Below are 14,635 nucleotides of genomic sequence, written 5' to 3' on the forward strand. Positions count from 1 at the left end.
GGGCGCGCCGCGCAGTCTGCCCGGATTTACTTGGTAAAACCAAAACGAAGCGGAGCAACGGGTAGCCGAGCGAGGTTGAAGAGAGGAGAGCCCGCGGATTGACTGTCACCAGTCGCTGTCTTGCACGCCCGGATACGATATCGTCAACGGCAAGATAGAAGAACTGCAAACCAGGAAATCGTCGGAATACTTTCGACCCAAACCGGGAACAGGAAAGTGGGTCGAATCACAGATTTGATGGGAAATATCATTTCTGTGCTAACGGGTGAAAGAAAAAGGCAGGGCGAAGCAAAACTGTTCGAGCGAGAATATTGGTGGGATGATTGGGTAGAGAAAGCCAGCGAGAATAGAAACTGTGAAAAGAGAGATTTGGTACTATGTATTCTTTGAACCGAGGTGGATGGCTGCGGCTTCTTCGGCGGCCCGCAGCGAGCAGAAGAAAAACCCAGAAGGCGGAGGCAGGAAGGCGGGGGCTCTGCGGATGCACAGTGTCAGTATCAACTGTTACTGGTCGGCGACTGGGCAGCGACTCGCTGAAACTCGCGTCTGACTGCGTTGGATCGTTGGATCGATGGAAGTCATTGAAAACCGAATCCTGGTTCCGGATCTGTCCCGACAACGGGACGACGAAGGGACATGGAGGACCTCGATCTCTTGGGTACCTGAGGTGAAAGAGTCAGCATTCAACTGCGAGTAGCCGCGTCAGAGAGGTGGTGTTTATTGGTTTCTCGATCGGCTGTCCTAATAACTCGACAATGGAGGTTTGACGTCACTTCACTGAGCTCTGGCCGCGACTCGGCTTGTGCTGAAGTCACCCCAACGCTTCACACTTCGCTCTCGGCTTCATTGGCGCTGCAGGCCCAGTGGGCGCAAATATCCGCTGCTGTATGAAAGTCACATTCTGAAAGCGATGCCCGCGTCGGAGCCCAGCGGCTCGTCTTCTGAGTCTCTCGGGGAAAAACATCAGGAGAATGACTGCCATATTTTAGTTACTTGTCATCGCTGGATTGTTACTTCGGGAAGCAGAATAAACAAATCCCAGACCCGGAGCTGCGTGGTGTTGAGGCACCTGAGGGAGGTAACTGAGACCCTTGTTTCGGCTGTGGCCTCAGCAGTCATGGTTGGCTGAGTCTTGACAAACAGGCCCACTTCGGCTCACATGATAAGTCGGATCAAGTCAAGCGCAGCCGGCTCCAGCAAATCAGGGCCAGCCTGCCTCGCCATGACGTGCGGTTGGGAGCTGCCGGCCAATGTCAGTGCTTGGAGGCCAACCAGTCAGCGCTGCCGCCTTGTGCCGCCTCGTGCTTCGATCCGCTGTCGGTGTTTCGCCATCGTCGTCGTCGGCCATCATCAACAGCTCTTTAAATTCGTCGAACATTGAACCCGCTTCTTTTCACCAGACAATAACAAGCCTGCTTTCTTGTCCTTGTTCTAGCGAGAGGAGCGCATCCTTCACGATCCCCCCGCAAACCCACCAATAAGCCGTCAACATGAGGTTCTCCCCAATTATCCTTGCTCTCGCGGTGAGCGCCGCCGCCCGCAACGTCTTCCGCACCGGAGGCCAGAGCCTCGTTAAGCGCGACGGCGATGACCTCAGGGTTCCCGGCGAAAGCCCGCTCGAATTCTGCGATGCGGACCGCGATCATGATCTTCTTACGATTGACAAGGTTGACTTGTCACCGAACCCACCTCTACCGTAGGTCACTTCGAGATGGTTTAGTGTTGTTCAGCTGGCCTGCGGCTAACTAAGGCTTGTTTCTTCTTCTTTCGCAGCGGCAAGAGCCTCATCATCACCGCCAGCGGCACGGCGCAGAAAACGATCGAAACTTGGCGCCTATGTGCTCATCGTGGTCAAATATGGCTACATTCAACTGCTCAAGACGACAGCCGACCTATGCGAACAGCTAGGGAACGTGGATCTCGAGTGCCCCATCAAGCCAGGCAAACTCAAAATCACCAAGGCGGTCGACATGCCCAAGGCGATCCCTCCGGTACAAATCCCTATCCTATGGCATTGAGCGGTGTGGCGAACAAGGTCACTGACAACAAGTACAGGGCACGTATACCGTCCGGGCCGATGTCTACACTGCCGATGACGAGCACATCACCTGCTTGACTGCCACCGTGAACTTCACGGCCGGGTTGTTGGATGGGATGGTTGACCTCTAAATCATTGCATGAGCCGTTCTACCAACCTGGGAATTGTGATAGGATTTGGCGATGAAGACTGTACTTGACATGCGTACATATGGTGATGATGATCGCGACGGGTTTGAGTGTTTGTTTGTGTTTGTCAACCAGGAGTCTTGTTGGTTTATTCTGTTCTGCATCTTTCTCATAGCATACTGAAGGCATGCGGAGTCCCGAGGCTGGCGATAATTGAAGACGATATGGACATTGCATCGGTCTATCATTCCGTACCACACGTATAACTGGCCAACCCTCCAATTTCTAAATTCCCTGCTCTATTCCCACAAGCTCCTCACTCGCCAAACAACCGGCGGACTCTCCGCAAGACGCTATCCTTCTCCGGGTCGTAGGGGTGGTCTTTGCTTGGGATCTCGAGAATGGTGGGGAATGCTTGAGTGTAGGTATCGACCCGGTTCCGTATCCTATCGGCAATCTGTAGCGTACTTCTTTAGCAAACTGTCTAACCAGTCGCTCGGCACAGGTCGCGGGCACAGGCATGACTGACATGTTGGTTGATCAAAACTATCCCAATGTCCTTCCTCTCCGTTGTAAACCGCTCGAAGGCCGCCTCGATGGAAGCGGTGTCTGTCTTTGCGTCTACTACGAGGAAGTTCTTTTGGTTGTCTGGCGGTGCGGTAACATGCTATCGAGCAGGGTGTCAGTCGGGTGCGAGCGAACGGAAGAGGAGGTAGCTTAATAGGTAGTAGGTATAGGTGGGCGGGTAGGTAGTTAAACGTACGCCAATGCCAGCTAGAAGCAGTCCGGTCACAGAGTCCTATTATCCGACGCAACGGTTAGCAAATTCCCCCAAGCGCTGGCCGTGTCGCATAAGTTAAGTTGCTTGCCTCGTCTCCGATCACAGCTAGGAACTGCCTGTCGCGGTAGTCTGCTTGCGATGCCATCTCGGCTGCGACAAAGTGAAGCGATTGGCTGTTCAGAAACAAGGAGTGACTCGAGAGTCTTGAATCGACGTGGTGACTCCCGAGTAGTTCGTCGTTATTCCGTCGTAAAAAATGGTGGTGGAGGTTTTCCTTGTGTAGTGCAGCATTCTACTGGGTAGGGAGGTTCGCAAGTTAGGTCCTCTGTCCCGTGCTGAGCCGTTGAGGTGACGCCGCTCGGGGCTGGGACCAACAGTCGGCCGGGGCCCCACTGTGACCCCGCTGCCTGCTTGCCGCTACCGACCCTTGCTCCAACCCTGTTCCGGCACCAATGGACTTCCGTTTTCAGCCCAGTGGAGCTGTTGCTAGGCCTGAATTCTTTCATGTCGTAAACAATCCCCTGGGTTTTACACTTTCAAGCGACTCTCATCGACAACCTAACGTGTTATCGCCTACTTGCGCTGCCACAGATGACTCTCCTGCTCCAACGCCGTGGTTGAGTCGATCAACAAACGACTCTTTGATTCGGTCCTCGACCACCGAAGGCTTCTTTCGAAACAAGCGAAAAGTCTAGGCCAAACCAAACAAAGACATCGCACAGCGCATCACCAAGTTTAAGGAGAGCATATTGCGCGACAGCTATGGCTCCTCGGCCGCAGCGTCTCGTGAGGCGCCAGCCGCTCATGGAGAGGCTTCGCGCCATGCTCAATCCCATGGATTTCTATCTCTGGCTGTCTGAGGAAATACAAACCTTTAACTGGGATTCCAAAACATTCGGCACCCGGTTCGGGCTTGTAGCCAATTTCATCTTTCTAGTCGCCAGGGCGAACGCCGGTACGACACGCGAGGCCGTTGATGACGTGTTCGGCGACGCGCCCGCTAACGGCTGGTTCACCCTCATGGTAGGTCCACGCGACGCTCGGTGCGCATTGCTCGAGGATATCCACTAACGCGCGCGATTCCGGAAGGCCAATTTCCTCCAATGGGCATTAATTTCCATATCCGCCCTGAATGCCTTTTATACGATGACGCGATCCCGCCACTACCGGCTTTTTGAGAGGAATGTCGAACAAGCAGGGCCGGGCACGCCTTCAGCGCAACGCGTCCGCGTCGATTCGTCGCCTGCCTCGTCGACCCCATTGCGGCTCCTCCAGGGGGTCTTAAGTCCCGAAACTGCCGAGGAACGAGCGCATCCGGACAAGACTCGCGACGTGTGGGAGTTGAAGGTGTGGGATCCGTACCCGGCGACGCTGCGAATGTTCTGCCTCTTCAGCCCGGGACACGTCCTCATCCACATGCTCTTCCTCCCGCTACCGATGCTCGATCCACGGCCTAGCGTTACGGTCTTCAAATGCTTCTTTTTGCAGGTCATCCTCTCGGCGCAACTGCTGCTCATGCACTCCCGCTTCTCCCAACAGAGCACGGACACGGCCGTCATCCAGAAGGAGGTGATGCACGAATACGACGTCAAATACGTTCACCCGCGGCTCCACCCCACGGTCCGCGAAGCCTCGACGCAGGTGTCGATCAACGACGGGAAGATTGAAGAGGAGGAAATCACCATCGGCACCCCCACAACCATGATTCAGCGATCGTTCCGGACGCACCCAAACCCGAACTACAGCAGATACGTCGACCCTGATGCTGGGAAAGCTCCCTCCGCGAGGGCCGCCATGTCCCCGCAGCTGAAGCCCATGATGCCAGCCAACCCATTCACGCCCTCGGCCAAACCCAGGGCCTCCGTGCCCCCGTCCTTTGCCGCTCAGGTACAGCAGCAACGACACTCGGCCGTGCGGAGGAGCCTCCCGCCCACCACTTTCACCGGCACAGAAAGCGCGCCACCCTCCACCCCATCCGCCGCCTCCAAAACCACCACCACCACCTCGACGGGCACCAGCACCGGCATCGGCACCGACACCGGCGCAAACTACAATTTGCCGCCCAACTCGGGCTACGGCGGCAGCCTCGGCGTGTACACGCACATGAACTCGCCCCTCAAAAAGGCCACCAGCCTCAGCGACATCGGCGCCGGCGCGGGCTTCAACTCGCCGCGCAACAACCGCGAGATGGCCGCGCTCGAGCAGCGCGACCTGGCCGACCGCATGATCCGCCAGAGCAGCCCGTTCAAGGAGCACAGGCGCCCGGCGGGGGAGCAGGCGCAAGGGTTGGGGCAAGGGCAAAAGTTGGATTTTGGTGGCCAGGTTAGCAGTAGTGGGAGTAGCTTGGCGCATTCGCCTGAGAAATTGGCGAGGGCGAGGGCGGGAAGGTGGACGCAGGAGAGGTTCCCTTCGAGGAGGCTTTGATGGGGGTATGGGAGGAGATAATGGGCGAGGGAGGGAGGAAGGGATTGGATGGCAGTCTGTATCATACCTACATCACAAGAGAGGAGGGTGCTGGGTGGCCGGCAACGGCCTTTGGGGGCTGCATACCATTTTTCTTGCGCTAAGGCATTTTTGGGTTTTTTTGGCGTTTGAGGGACGGGCGGGGAATATATGCTTGATTCTGCTTTTGAGAACATCATAATTTGTTGAATTACAAGAAGGGGAGTGTGTGGATTGGTATCTGAGGAGGTGTTCCCCATTTTGGCCTACCATTTATTCCCTCTCGAAATTTCCGGCCTGTGCTCTCCTCCGAAAGATAGGTGCTGAGGAACCCGAGTCAATTGGTGGGATACGAACCCCAAAGAGACAAAAGCTTTCGAGATATACAAAAAGTCAGGCAAAAATGAGCCCACCAAGGAACCAGCAACAAAAGGATGCGTCAGCCGCGAATCGAACGCGGGGCCCATCGATGGCAACGATGGATTTTACCACTAAACCACTGACGCGGTTGTCTTGGGTCACCATCCAAGCGGGACTCGGAGGGTGCCAAGGACGTCGTGTGGGAATTTGCGTGGCTGCTGGACATTATCAATGGATGGAGTGGATGCTACGGGCTGGGTGGGGATGTTGTGGAGTCGTAGGTCGAAGGGGGAGGGTGACACCGGGCTTGGGTATCGATGCAGGTATGCAGGTATGCAGGTATGGTGAGTGATGATGAAAGGGGCAGTTGCAGGTGGTTGATGCTCTGTCCGTCTATGAGTGTCGTTCGGCGGGGTTCGAAGTTCGGGATGGCTATGGTTGAGAAGTCTGAGGGCGTTTGAGGGTGGGTTATTGGACGAGCAACTCCTTCCTCATGGAATTTCTGCAACGGCGACTTCTGAGGTAGTCAAGCTCCTGGTCAGGTTTAGCTTCACGGTGTAAAGGGCGCGGCAATGCCTCATTGAGTTCCTTCCAAGGGGTGGGATGGGTGCCGTTCGCCTGTCGAGCAGGTGCTGGGGAACACCCGCTCCTACTCACCTCCCCAGACAGCAATTTCTTGCTCGAGAGGTTGTTGGCTTCTCCGCGTTCAACAACACACTTGTATTTCTCGAATCCTCCTAAAAAATACCAAAGTAGCTGAGCAAGGGGCAACATGGCGTCACTCCCCGTGAGGAGCGCTCGTCTAGAAGCTAACCCCGTGTCACCACGGCGACAGCACCGGATTCCAGGGGACACCAGGAACCCGCCGGCGCGCCGAGTAGACAAAGTTCCCTTGCTCTTCGATACCGCCAAGCAGAAGAACCTTTCGAAATCCGTGACAGAGTTCTTCTCCAAGCTCAGACCCAGCAAGCGCCCCGAGCGTGGTAACACCATCCGACCTCCACCAGACAGTTACGAGGAGCGTCAGTCGGCAGAGCCCAGATCGCCCAAGCCGACCGCAAGCTGCCGAGCAGAACGGTCAAGCTCCCTTGGCCGCTACGGCCCGGACACAATCCCGGCGAGCCGCTGGAACACGCCCGTCACACCACCGCGGAGAGCGCAGAGTGTTGGGGCGAGGGGGAGGGGGAGGAGGCCGATGACCACGCAACCCCCCCCTCCAGACCAACACCAACCGGCATCACAACCCGATACCAATATCAACCCCCAACAAGGAACGTTTCCAAATCCCCCCCTCCGCCGTATCCCCTCCCCAGCCCGCCAACAACCCAAACCCACCCGAATCCAAACCCCAACCCCAACCCAACCCTCTCTCGCCCGCAAGCCCGGACCCCAATCCCGATACCAACCCCCACCCCCACCCTAGCCACCACCCTCACCCCCAGCACGCGCGACCTCTTCCTCGCCAAGCGGGCCCTGCGCCGACAGCGGCACACACTAATCTCTAGCGGCGACTTTCTCGGTGTGACGGGGGCGAACCCGTACACGGGCGAGCCCGACCTGATCACGCCCCCGACCAGCTCGGACGACGCGGTGGTGACGTCGTCGTCGTCGCCGACTACGGCTACGGCGACGGGGACAGGTACGGGTGCGGGTATGGGTGCGGATATGGTGGGTGGTGGGCCGGTGGGGGGCTCGGAGGAGGAGGAGGTGCTGTTGTTGCGGTCGGGGAGGGGGACGGAGAGGGAGAGGGAGAGGGAGAGGGAGAGGGAGAGGAAGAGGGAGAGGGAGAGGGAGAGGGAGAGGGAGAGGGAGAGGGATAGGGACATGGGAAGGAGAGGGGGTGGGGAGGCAGATGCTGAGAGAGGCGGAGGAGGTTGAGGCCGAGGCCGAGGCAGAGGGAAAGGGAGGCGGATGCGGGTGTTGTTGAGGGCCAGGGGGGAGGTGTGAAAGGGTGGGGCGGCCGAGGGTGACACGGGGGGTTGGAGGTTCGGTGGGGCCGAGCCGAACTTGGAGCCCCATCATGCAGTTGTCGCCGCAGGGGGGAGCGGGGAAGTCGTCGGTGCAGGGCCGAGGGAGCCGGTGTTCTACCGCCAGAGCAGCAGCAACTGCAGTCTTTTTTAGGCAGTGGCGGCAGTGGCGAGGGGGGTCGACGGCTGCCGGCCGCCGGAGCCGCTGTGGGAACCTGAAAAGGAGAAGCGCGGGTAGTACTTTTTGACGGGGTGGAAGCGGTCCCGAGGGGGGCGAATGGCTGCCTCCGCAATGGCCGTGGGAACCTGATGGGAAAAGGGCGGTGTAGTACTAAGAACGGGGTGGAAGCGTTCCGGGGCTTTGTTACTCCAACTGGCTCGGATGATGATGGGAAAAGGCCCTCGGTGTTTACTAAGAACAGTGATGTTACGGTTTTGACTCCCACCGCTGGTCTGTCTGCCGGGAAGGCCCTCGGTCTTTGGGCCACGACATAAATCACACGCATGGACATATCAGCCGGAATGGGAGTTGGGGAACCTCAGAGTCACCCCCATAGACCTACACAGGCTGGCGGACGATTGCAGAGGCAGACGGATACCCACCAGCCGGGTATTGGAGCTGGACGATCTGAGGGCGGCAGAGTCATGGGGAAGCAGCCAACTGTGCAATCTGGACAGCCTCCGCGACCCGACCGACATGATTCCGAAGGCGTGCTCGATGGGGGTAAGTCATGGCCTGGGCCAGGCGTTCCAATCTGTCTGCACACGCACCATCACCACTACTGGCTTCGGACACAGTCGGCCTCGGCACCGCGCCGTCGCCCATCTCTTCGACGGGACGCTCGGCGGATCACACGAAGCTCCTCGGAGTCGGAGAGTTCTGATGCCCAGAGCGCTCTCACAGTCAACATCACCCCCGTTGTCGACCGGGATGTCCGAGAACGTTTATTCAAACCGGCTGGCTTCCCCAGGCCAGATGCAACTGAGCGTTTGGTTCAATCCCAACAGCCCGGGTCCGCGGACGGCGACATCGACGTTGGACCAGAAGAAGGTAGGAATCGACCCGTTGAAGGGAAGCCCTATCCCCCATCCGCTTCGCAAACCAGGAGCAGACAGCGATACTACATCGCCGTCAACCGGCCAAGGGAGAACAGCCCCCGGCCCGGAGAAACACTCGGCAAAGCCCAACCCGATCGCAGCGGAAACCGAAAACCGCCCAGCACAGCGGGAGCAACCGGACTGGGAGATGCGCAAAACAATGCGCAGCCCCTCGGGCAACGGCAGTCCCCAAGACGAAACCGACACCCACAGGTCGTCACACACGTCCACACGCACGTCCACGTCCCCCACGTCCCCCACAACACCAGCCCAACCTCCGTCTCCCGGAACGGCCCGGGCACCATGGCTAAACCAAGCCGCAGCCGAGACCATCGCGCGTGGCGCAGCACGGACGGCGTTTGCACATCACCAGGGAGGCTCGGGATGGGCACAGCAGACACGGGTGCCGGTATCGGCGCCGGACCCCGGCCCCCAGCCGCCCCACCGGGCACGGGCACGGGTACAGGCGGCGGGAACGAGAGCCAAGCCCGCGGCCAAGCCCGGGGCGGGAGCGGAGACGGGGTCGGGGCAGGGGTCGGGGCAGGGGAAAGGAACGGGGAAGGGGAAGAGTGAGGGCCGGGGGGGCAATGAAAAGAATGGCAAGGAGATGGGGAAGGATAAGGACAAGGAGAAAGAGAAAGATAAGGAGAAGGACAAAGAGAAGGGAAAGGGGAAGGCAAATACAGCAGATCCGAACAAGATCGAGGCCAAGCGTTGGGCGCGGAGTGCCATGCTGATGTTGGTGAAAGTGGTGGGAGCGTATTGGCAAGTGGTGAGTCCCGTGTTTGACGGAGACTCTCAGCTCAGAAAACGAATTGATAAGGCCCAGGCGACTCGAGGCGACGCGGTGGTATGTGTGCTCGCTGTGGTGTTTTTGTTTCTGGCGGTGTCCGGCGGGGTATGGGCGATCAGGGGTATTGTTTGGTTTGTGAAGTTGCTAGGCAAGCTTGGAGAGGTGCTGGGAGTTGTGGCAGGGTTGCATGACTGAAGACTTTCCATTCGAATGTGCACTGGCCCGGGGAAAGGACATGCATGGTATGGCTTAGAAATGCCCGACAGGTTATTGTGTAAGAGAGTCAACGAAAGATAGCTTCCCCCCTAGTTACCTATCCATGTTGCCCAATGTCCAACCAAGTTTAGAAGGACCGTCTGCCGCAATGGCCCCCCCGGCTGACGAGCTCTGGGTGTCCTGCAGTCGGCCCGGGAAATGGTGATCTGAGCGGACGTGGTTGGATGCGGTTGATAAAGCTGCATAATATGGTTGCCTCTTTGGGAGCCCGGAGCCGTCTGAGACTAAGGTCTCCGTCGTTCCTCGGCACCGTGACCGCTTCACCATCCTGCAAGGTTCAATCCTCTTTCTCGTTGCTTCATGGTACGATAAGATCGGCAATGTGGGCCGAGCGGTGGATAGCTAGGCAGCGAAAGCCGGAGAGAATAACTCTACGGGAAGATAATGCCGGGGGGGTGGGACAGAAGGGGGAGAGGCCGGGCGAGACCTGCAGTTTTGCAGACACCGGGGACCATTAAGACCCGAGCCAACGATCGGTGTTTCTTCCGTGTCCCGGGGATGATCTCGATTGGGGAATTCTGGGCGGGCTGAGGCGGCTGGCCCTGCAGCTTGTCGAAAATGGCGGCCCATATCAGCAGGAGGTGGGGTCGGCCTGTCGCCCTGAGCAGGGAGAATCGGCCGGAGGCAGCGCCAGAGACAGGGCAACCCATCGCGTATGTACATGTACGACCAGGCATATGCCTCATGCATGTAGCCGTATGTACGATGTACAGATTACTGTCCTTGTTCAGACATGAAGGATGACTGCTCAGTCGCCGCTAGTTACTGTTTTGACTTCTGACCTGACCGAATCAAAGATGATGCCGTTACGTTTACGCGGATACGTCGACGAGCCAGAATGCTAAAATTTGTTTCAATGGATCAGTGATCGGCCGGGGCCTTTCCGGAGCATCGGCCTATCAATCAGCTTCAATAATTCGATCGTTGGGGGGAGGCTTGGGAGGTTGTTGGTAGCATCGTCTTGCAGGACGGGCATCGATCCCTCGATGATGGAAGGGATGGGGCCCAGATCGGGTGACAAGTCCGAGGTCTGCTCGGAACCATAGATTCCCAAGCAAACATACCATTAATTCCTGCAATCGGACAGTGATTCGGGACTTGGTTGAGTAGTGCACGTGTGTTGTCAAAATTGCTTTTCGGGTGCAAGCGGCGCTTTCTTTGTTCCAACTGCCCACAGCGGGGTCTCGCCTTGGCTTCGGCCCCGCAAAGCCCTGCCCTGCCGGCTCTGCACAACCAATGGGGGACCGTTCTTTAGCAATTGGAGTGGCCACCCCGCAGTCCGCGAACCGGAGCACAGTGCAGCTCTCCGAACATCGGCGGTCTCCAACATCGCCGAGTTGGGGAGTTGGAGCTCGCCGTCATCGCTGAGAGTTTTATAAGTGGAAGTGGCATACCGCATCATCTAAGTGCGAGTGGACTCGCTGCCTATTTTCCCGTATTTCAACCTCCGAGACCCCAAGTGTTCTTTGCCACAGCCTCAACTGCGTGGAAGAATTGTCTTAAAATAAATCAAAAAAAAGACATACATCGACCCTCCCTTCCCCAGGTCGTTAAAAGCTTTGTCTTACCTACTACTACCTACCCCCTTCCCGTTTTCCACTGCCGTGTGTTAAAATCCCCAAGTGGCCCTGTTCCGCAGCGAGGTGTTTGTGTTGCACAGCCAAAATGCCGGCCGCCGAGCGCACACCGCAGACGCTCTACGACAAGGTCTTCCAGGCCCACATTGTCGACGAGAGACTCGACGGCACTATCCTCCTCTATATCGACCGCCACTTGGTACACGAGGTCACATCACCAGTGGGTCTCCACCCTCCCCCATTTCAGTACCTATTCGAACTACTTCCCACTAACCTACCTACCTCCCCACAGCAAGCATTCGAGGGTCTCGAAGTCGCCGGCCGTAAGGTCAGGAGACCGGATTGCACCCTCGCCACAACCGACCATGTAAGCTAGCGTCATCGTCTATCTGGGTACTGAACCTCGATTGACCACCATCTAGAATGTCCCCACCACTTCCAGAAAAGCACTCAAAGATATTGCGAGCTTCATCCAAGAAGACGACTCACGGACACAATGTGTAACTCTGGAGGAGAACGTCAAGAAGTTCGGCATCACATACTTTGGCCTCAGTGACAAGAGGCAGGGCATTGTCCACGTCATCGGCCCCGAGCAGGGCTTCACCCTCCCCGGCACGACCGTGGTCTGCGGTGACAGCCACACGTCGACCCATGGCGCTTTCGGCTCCCTGGCCTTTGGCATCGGCACCAGCGAGGTGGAGCACGTTCTCGCGACACAATGTTTGATTACCAAGCGCAGCAAGAACATGAGGATACAAGTCGACGGCGAGCTGGCCCCCGGCGTCAGCTCCAAGGACGTGGTCCTCCACGCCATCGGCAAGATTGGCACCGCCGGCGGCAACGGCGCCGTCATCGAGTTCTGCGGCTCCGTCATCCGCTCCCTCAGCATGGAGGCCCGCATGTCCATCTGCAACATGTCCATCGAGGGTGGCGCGAGGGCCGGCATGGTTGCCCCCGACGAGGTGACCTTCGAGTACCTCAAGGGGAAGCCGCTGGCTCCCAAGTACGGCAGCGAGGAGTGGGAGAGGGCCATTTCTTACTGGAAGTCGCTGCGGTCCGACCCCGATGCCAAGTACGATATTGACGTCTTCATTGACGCCAAGGACATCATCCCCACCGTTACCTGGGGTACCAGCCCTGAGGACGTCGTCCCCATTACCGGCGTCGTCCCGGACCCGGAGACCTTTGCGACCGAGGCCAAGAAGGCCGGCGGCCGCCGGATGCTCGAGTACATGGGCCTAGTCCCCGGAACCCCGATGCAGGAGGTCGAAGTCGACAAGGTCTTTATTGGTTCTTGCACCAACTCGAGAATTGAGGATCTCCGCGCCGCGGCGCTTGTGGTCAAGGGCAAGAAGATTGCTTCCAACATCAAGCGCGCTTTGGTCGTACCCGGGTCCGGCCTAGTCAAGGACCAGGCCGAGGAGGAGGGGCTCGACAAGATTTTCGTCGATGCCGGGTTCGAGTGGCGGGAGGCCGGGTGCAGTATGTGCCTGGGAATGAACCCCGATATCCTGTCGCCCAAGGAGAGGTGCGCCAGCACCAGCAACCGGAACTTCGAGGGCCGGCAGGGTGCCCAGGGCCGGACTCACCTCATGTCTCCCGTCATGGCCGCCGCTGCCGCCATCGTCGGCAAACTCGCCGACGTCCGGAAGATCTCCCAGTTCAACGGCAGCCCGCACATCGAGGCCGCCGTCGCCCCAGAATCCACCACCTTCTCCGGCTCCTCCGCCTCCGGGAAGGCCCACCCCGACGAGCGCATCGAAACCGACGACACAGAAAAGGAGGCCCTGGCCGACCAGCCCCAAGACTCGTCCCCGCAAGTTAACACCACCGTCACCCACAACAGCGGCAGCCCCGCCGCCGCCGCCGGCCTCCCTAAATTCACCATCCTCAAGGGCATCGCGGCGCCGATGGAGAAGGCCAACATCGACACGGACGCCATCATCCCCAAGCAGTTCCTTAAGACCATCAAGCGCACGGGCCTCGGCACCGCCCTCTTCTACGAGATGCGCTTCCTCGAGCCGGGCGTCGAGAACCCCGACTTCGTCCTCAACCGCGAGCCCTACCGCGGCGCCAAGATCCTCGTCTGCACCGGCGCCAACTTTGGCTGCGGCTCGTCGCGCGAGCACGCGCCCTGGGCTCTCAACGACTTTGGCATCAAGAGCGTCATTGCCCCGTCGTTTGCCGACATCTTCTTCAACAACTCGTTCAAGAACGAGGATGCTGCCGATCCCGATCAAGAACAAAGGAGGACCTGGAGAAGGTCCACGCCGAGGCCGTGGCCGGGAGGGAGGTCGAGATCGACCTGCCAAACCAACTCATCAAGGACGCCGACGAGGAACACCCTGTGCTCGTTCGATGTGGAGGAGTTCAGGAAGCACTGCCTGGTGAACGGGCTCGACGACATTGGCCTGACCATGCAGATGGAGGACAAGATCGCCGAGTTTGAGAGCAAGATGACGCGCGAGACCCCGTGGCTGGACGGGTCGGGCTACCTGAAGCGCAAGGGCGCGGGGGGGAAGCTGGCCGTCAAGGCGGCGCCCGTGCCCAAGACGAACAGGGGGGATGTGAAGACGGAGCCGTTGGAGTGGTGAGCTTGCCGAAGGTGGGGTGGGAGGATGTGTTATGATACCTAGGATGATGACGTTCCGATTTTGCGTTGAGTTGGTTGCCGGGCTAGGCGGCGGGTTGGGTTAATGCTTGGTTCGATCTCTTGCCCATTGTGCAGAGAATGATGCATGGCGGAGGTTTATGGTCCAATATAAAAGTGCATTGCCGTTCTTAGGTTTCCTGGCCCCCGTGTAGAGTGCTGTGTCTGTTAATTCCACCAAAAGCTCACGCTGAAACTGACACTCAGCCCCCTCACGTAATGCCACCACCCGACGGGTATGTATAGCACGTCGCCCTCGCCGAGGATACAGTCGAGATACTCGACCTTTTTGAACTCCTCCTGCCACCCGAATTCGGACTCCTGCTCATCATTACCATCCTTTCCATGCCCTCCCTCATCATCTGAAGAAGAAACAGAGTCCCACCTCTTCCAAAACACCCACATCCACCCGGCTCGTATTCCCCATCTTCACGCCGGCAGAGTCATGGGGAAGCAGCCAACTGTGCAATCTGGACAGCCTCCGCGACCCGACCGACATGATTCCGAAGGCGTGCTCGATGGGGG

At 58.3% G+C, this 14,635-nt stretch overlaps 6 protein-coding genes and 1 non-coding gene across 7 annotated transcripts in view; 4 read left to right on the forward strand and 3 right to left on the reverse strand.

The window, feature by feature from the left end:
* Positions 1-1,490: 1,490 nt before the first annotated feature.
* CHGG_04879 (uncharacterized protein) lies at positions 1,491-2,018 on the forward strand (the record flags this gene model as incomplete). Its single annotated transcript, XM_001224092.1, has 2 exons — positions 1,491-1,696; positions 1,751-2,018. The coding sequence occupies 2 exons, from the start codon at positions 1,491-1,493 to the stop codon at positions 2,016-2,018; spliced, it is 474 nt and encodes a 157-aa protein (XP_001224093.1).
* A 464-nt stretch (positions 2,019-2,482) lies between these two features.
* Positions 2,483-3,092, reverse strand: CHGG_04880 (vacuolar ATP synthase subunit F; the record flags this gene model as incomplete). Its single annotated transcript, XM_001224093.1, has 3 exons — positions 2,483-2,623; positions 2,696-2,833; positions 2,997-3,092. The coding sequence occupies 3 exons, from the start codon at positions 3,090-3,092 to the stop codon at positions 2,483-2,485; spliced, it is 375 nt and encodes a 124-aa protein (XP_001224094.1).
* A 617-nt stretch (positions 3,093-3,709) lies between these two features.
* CHGG_04881 (uncharacterized protein) lies at positions 3,710-5,371 on the forward strand (the record flags this gene model as incomplete). Its single annotated transcript, XM_001224094.1, has 2 exons — positions 3,710-3,970; positions 4,127-5,371. The coding sequence occupies 2 exons, from the start codon at positions 3,710-3,712 to the stop codon at positions 5,369-5,371; spliced, it is 1,506 nt and encodes a 501-aa protein (XP_001224095.1).
* Positions 5,372-5,824: 453 nt separating this feature from the next.
* CHGG_11317 lies at positions 5,825-5,895 on the reverse strand. Its single transcript has one exon. It is a non-coding gene; the product is annotated as a tRNA-Gly (tRNA).
* Positions 5,896-6,521: 626 nt separating this feature from the next.
* On the forward strand, positions 6,522-9,885 carry CHGG_04882 (uncharacterized protein; the record flags this gene model as incomplete). Its single annotated transcript, XM_001224095.1, has 4 exons — positions 6,522-6,912; positions 7,173-7,417; positions 8,234-9,664; positions 9,874-9,885. The coding sequence occupies 4 exons, from the start codon at positions 6,522-6,524 to the stop codon at positions 9,883-9,885; spliced, it is 2,079 nt and encodes a 692-aa protein (XP_001224096.1).
* A 1,663-nt stretch (positions 9,886-11,548) lies between these two features.
* On the forward strand, positions 11,549-14,054 carry CHGG_04883 (uncharacterized protein; the record flags this gene model as incomplete). Its single annotated transcript, XM_001224096.1, has 3 exons — positions 11,549-11,680; positions 11,753-11,827; positions 11,883-14,054. 3 exons carry the CDS (start codon positions 11,549-11,551, stop codon positions 14,052-14,054), a joined length of 2,379 nt encoding a protein of 792 aa, XP_001224097.1.
* A 268-nt stretch (positions 14,055-14,322) lies between these two features.
* CHGG_04884 (uncharacterized protein) overlaps positions 14,323-14,635 on the reverse strand; it is a gene marked incomplete at both ends in the record, with an annotated part of 2,364 nt that continues 2,051 nt past the window's right edge. The window contains one exon of the mRNA XM_001224097.1: positions 14,323-14,472. Within this exon, the coding sequence (XP_001224098.1) occupies positions 14,323-14,472 (150 nt within the window). The remainder of the gene's footprint in view (positions 14,473-14,635) is intronic.

This window comes from Chaetomium globosum, genomic scaffold (assembly GCF_000143365.1).
Source record: "Chaetomium globosum CBS 148.51 scaffold_4 genomic scaffold, whole genome shotgun sequence".
Lineage (NCBI taxonomy): Eukaryota > Fungi > Ascomycota > Sordariomycetes > Sordariales > Chaetomiaceae > Chaetomium > Chaetomium globosum.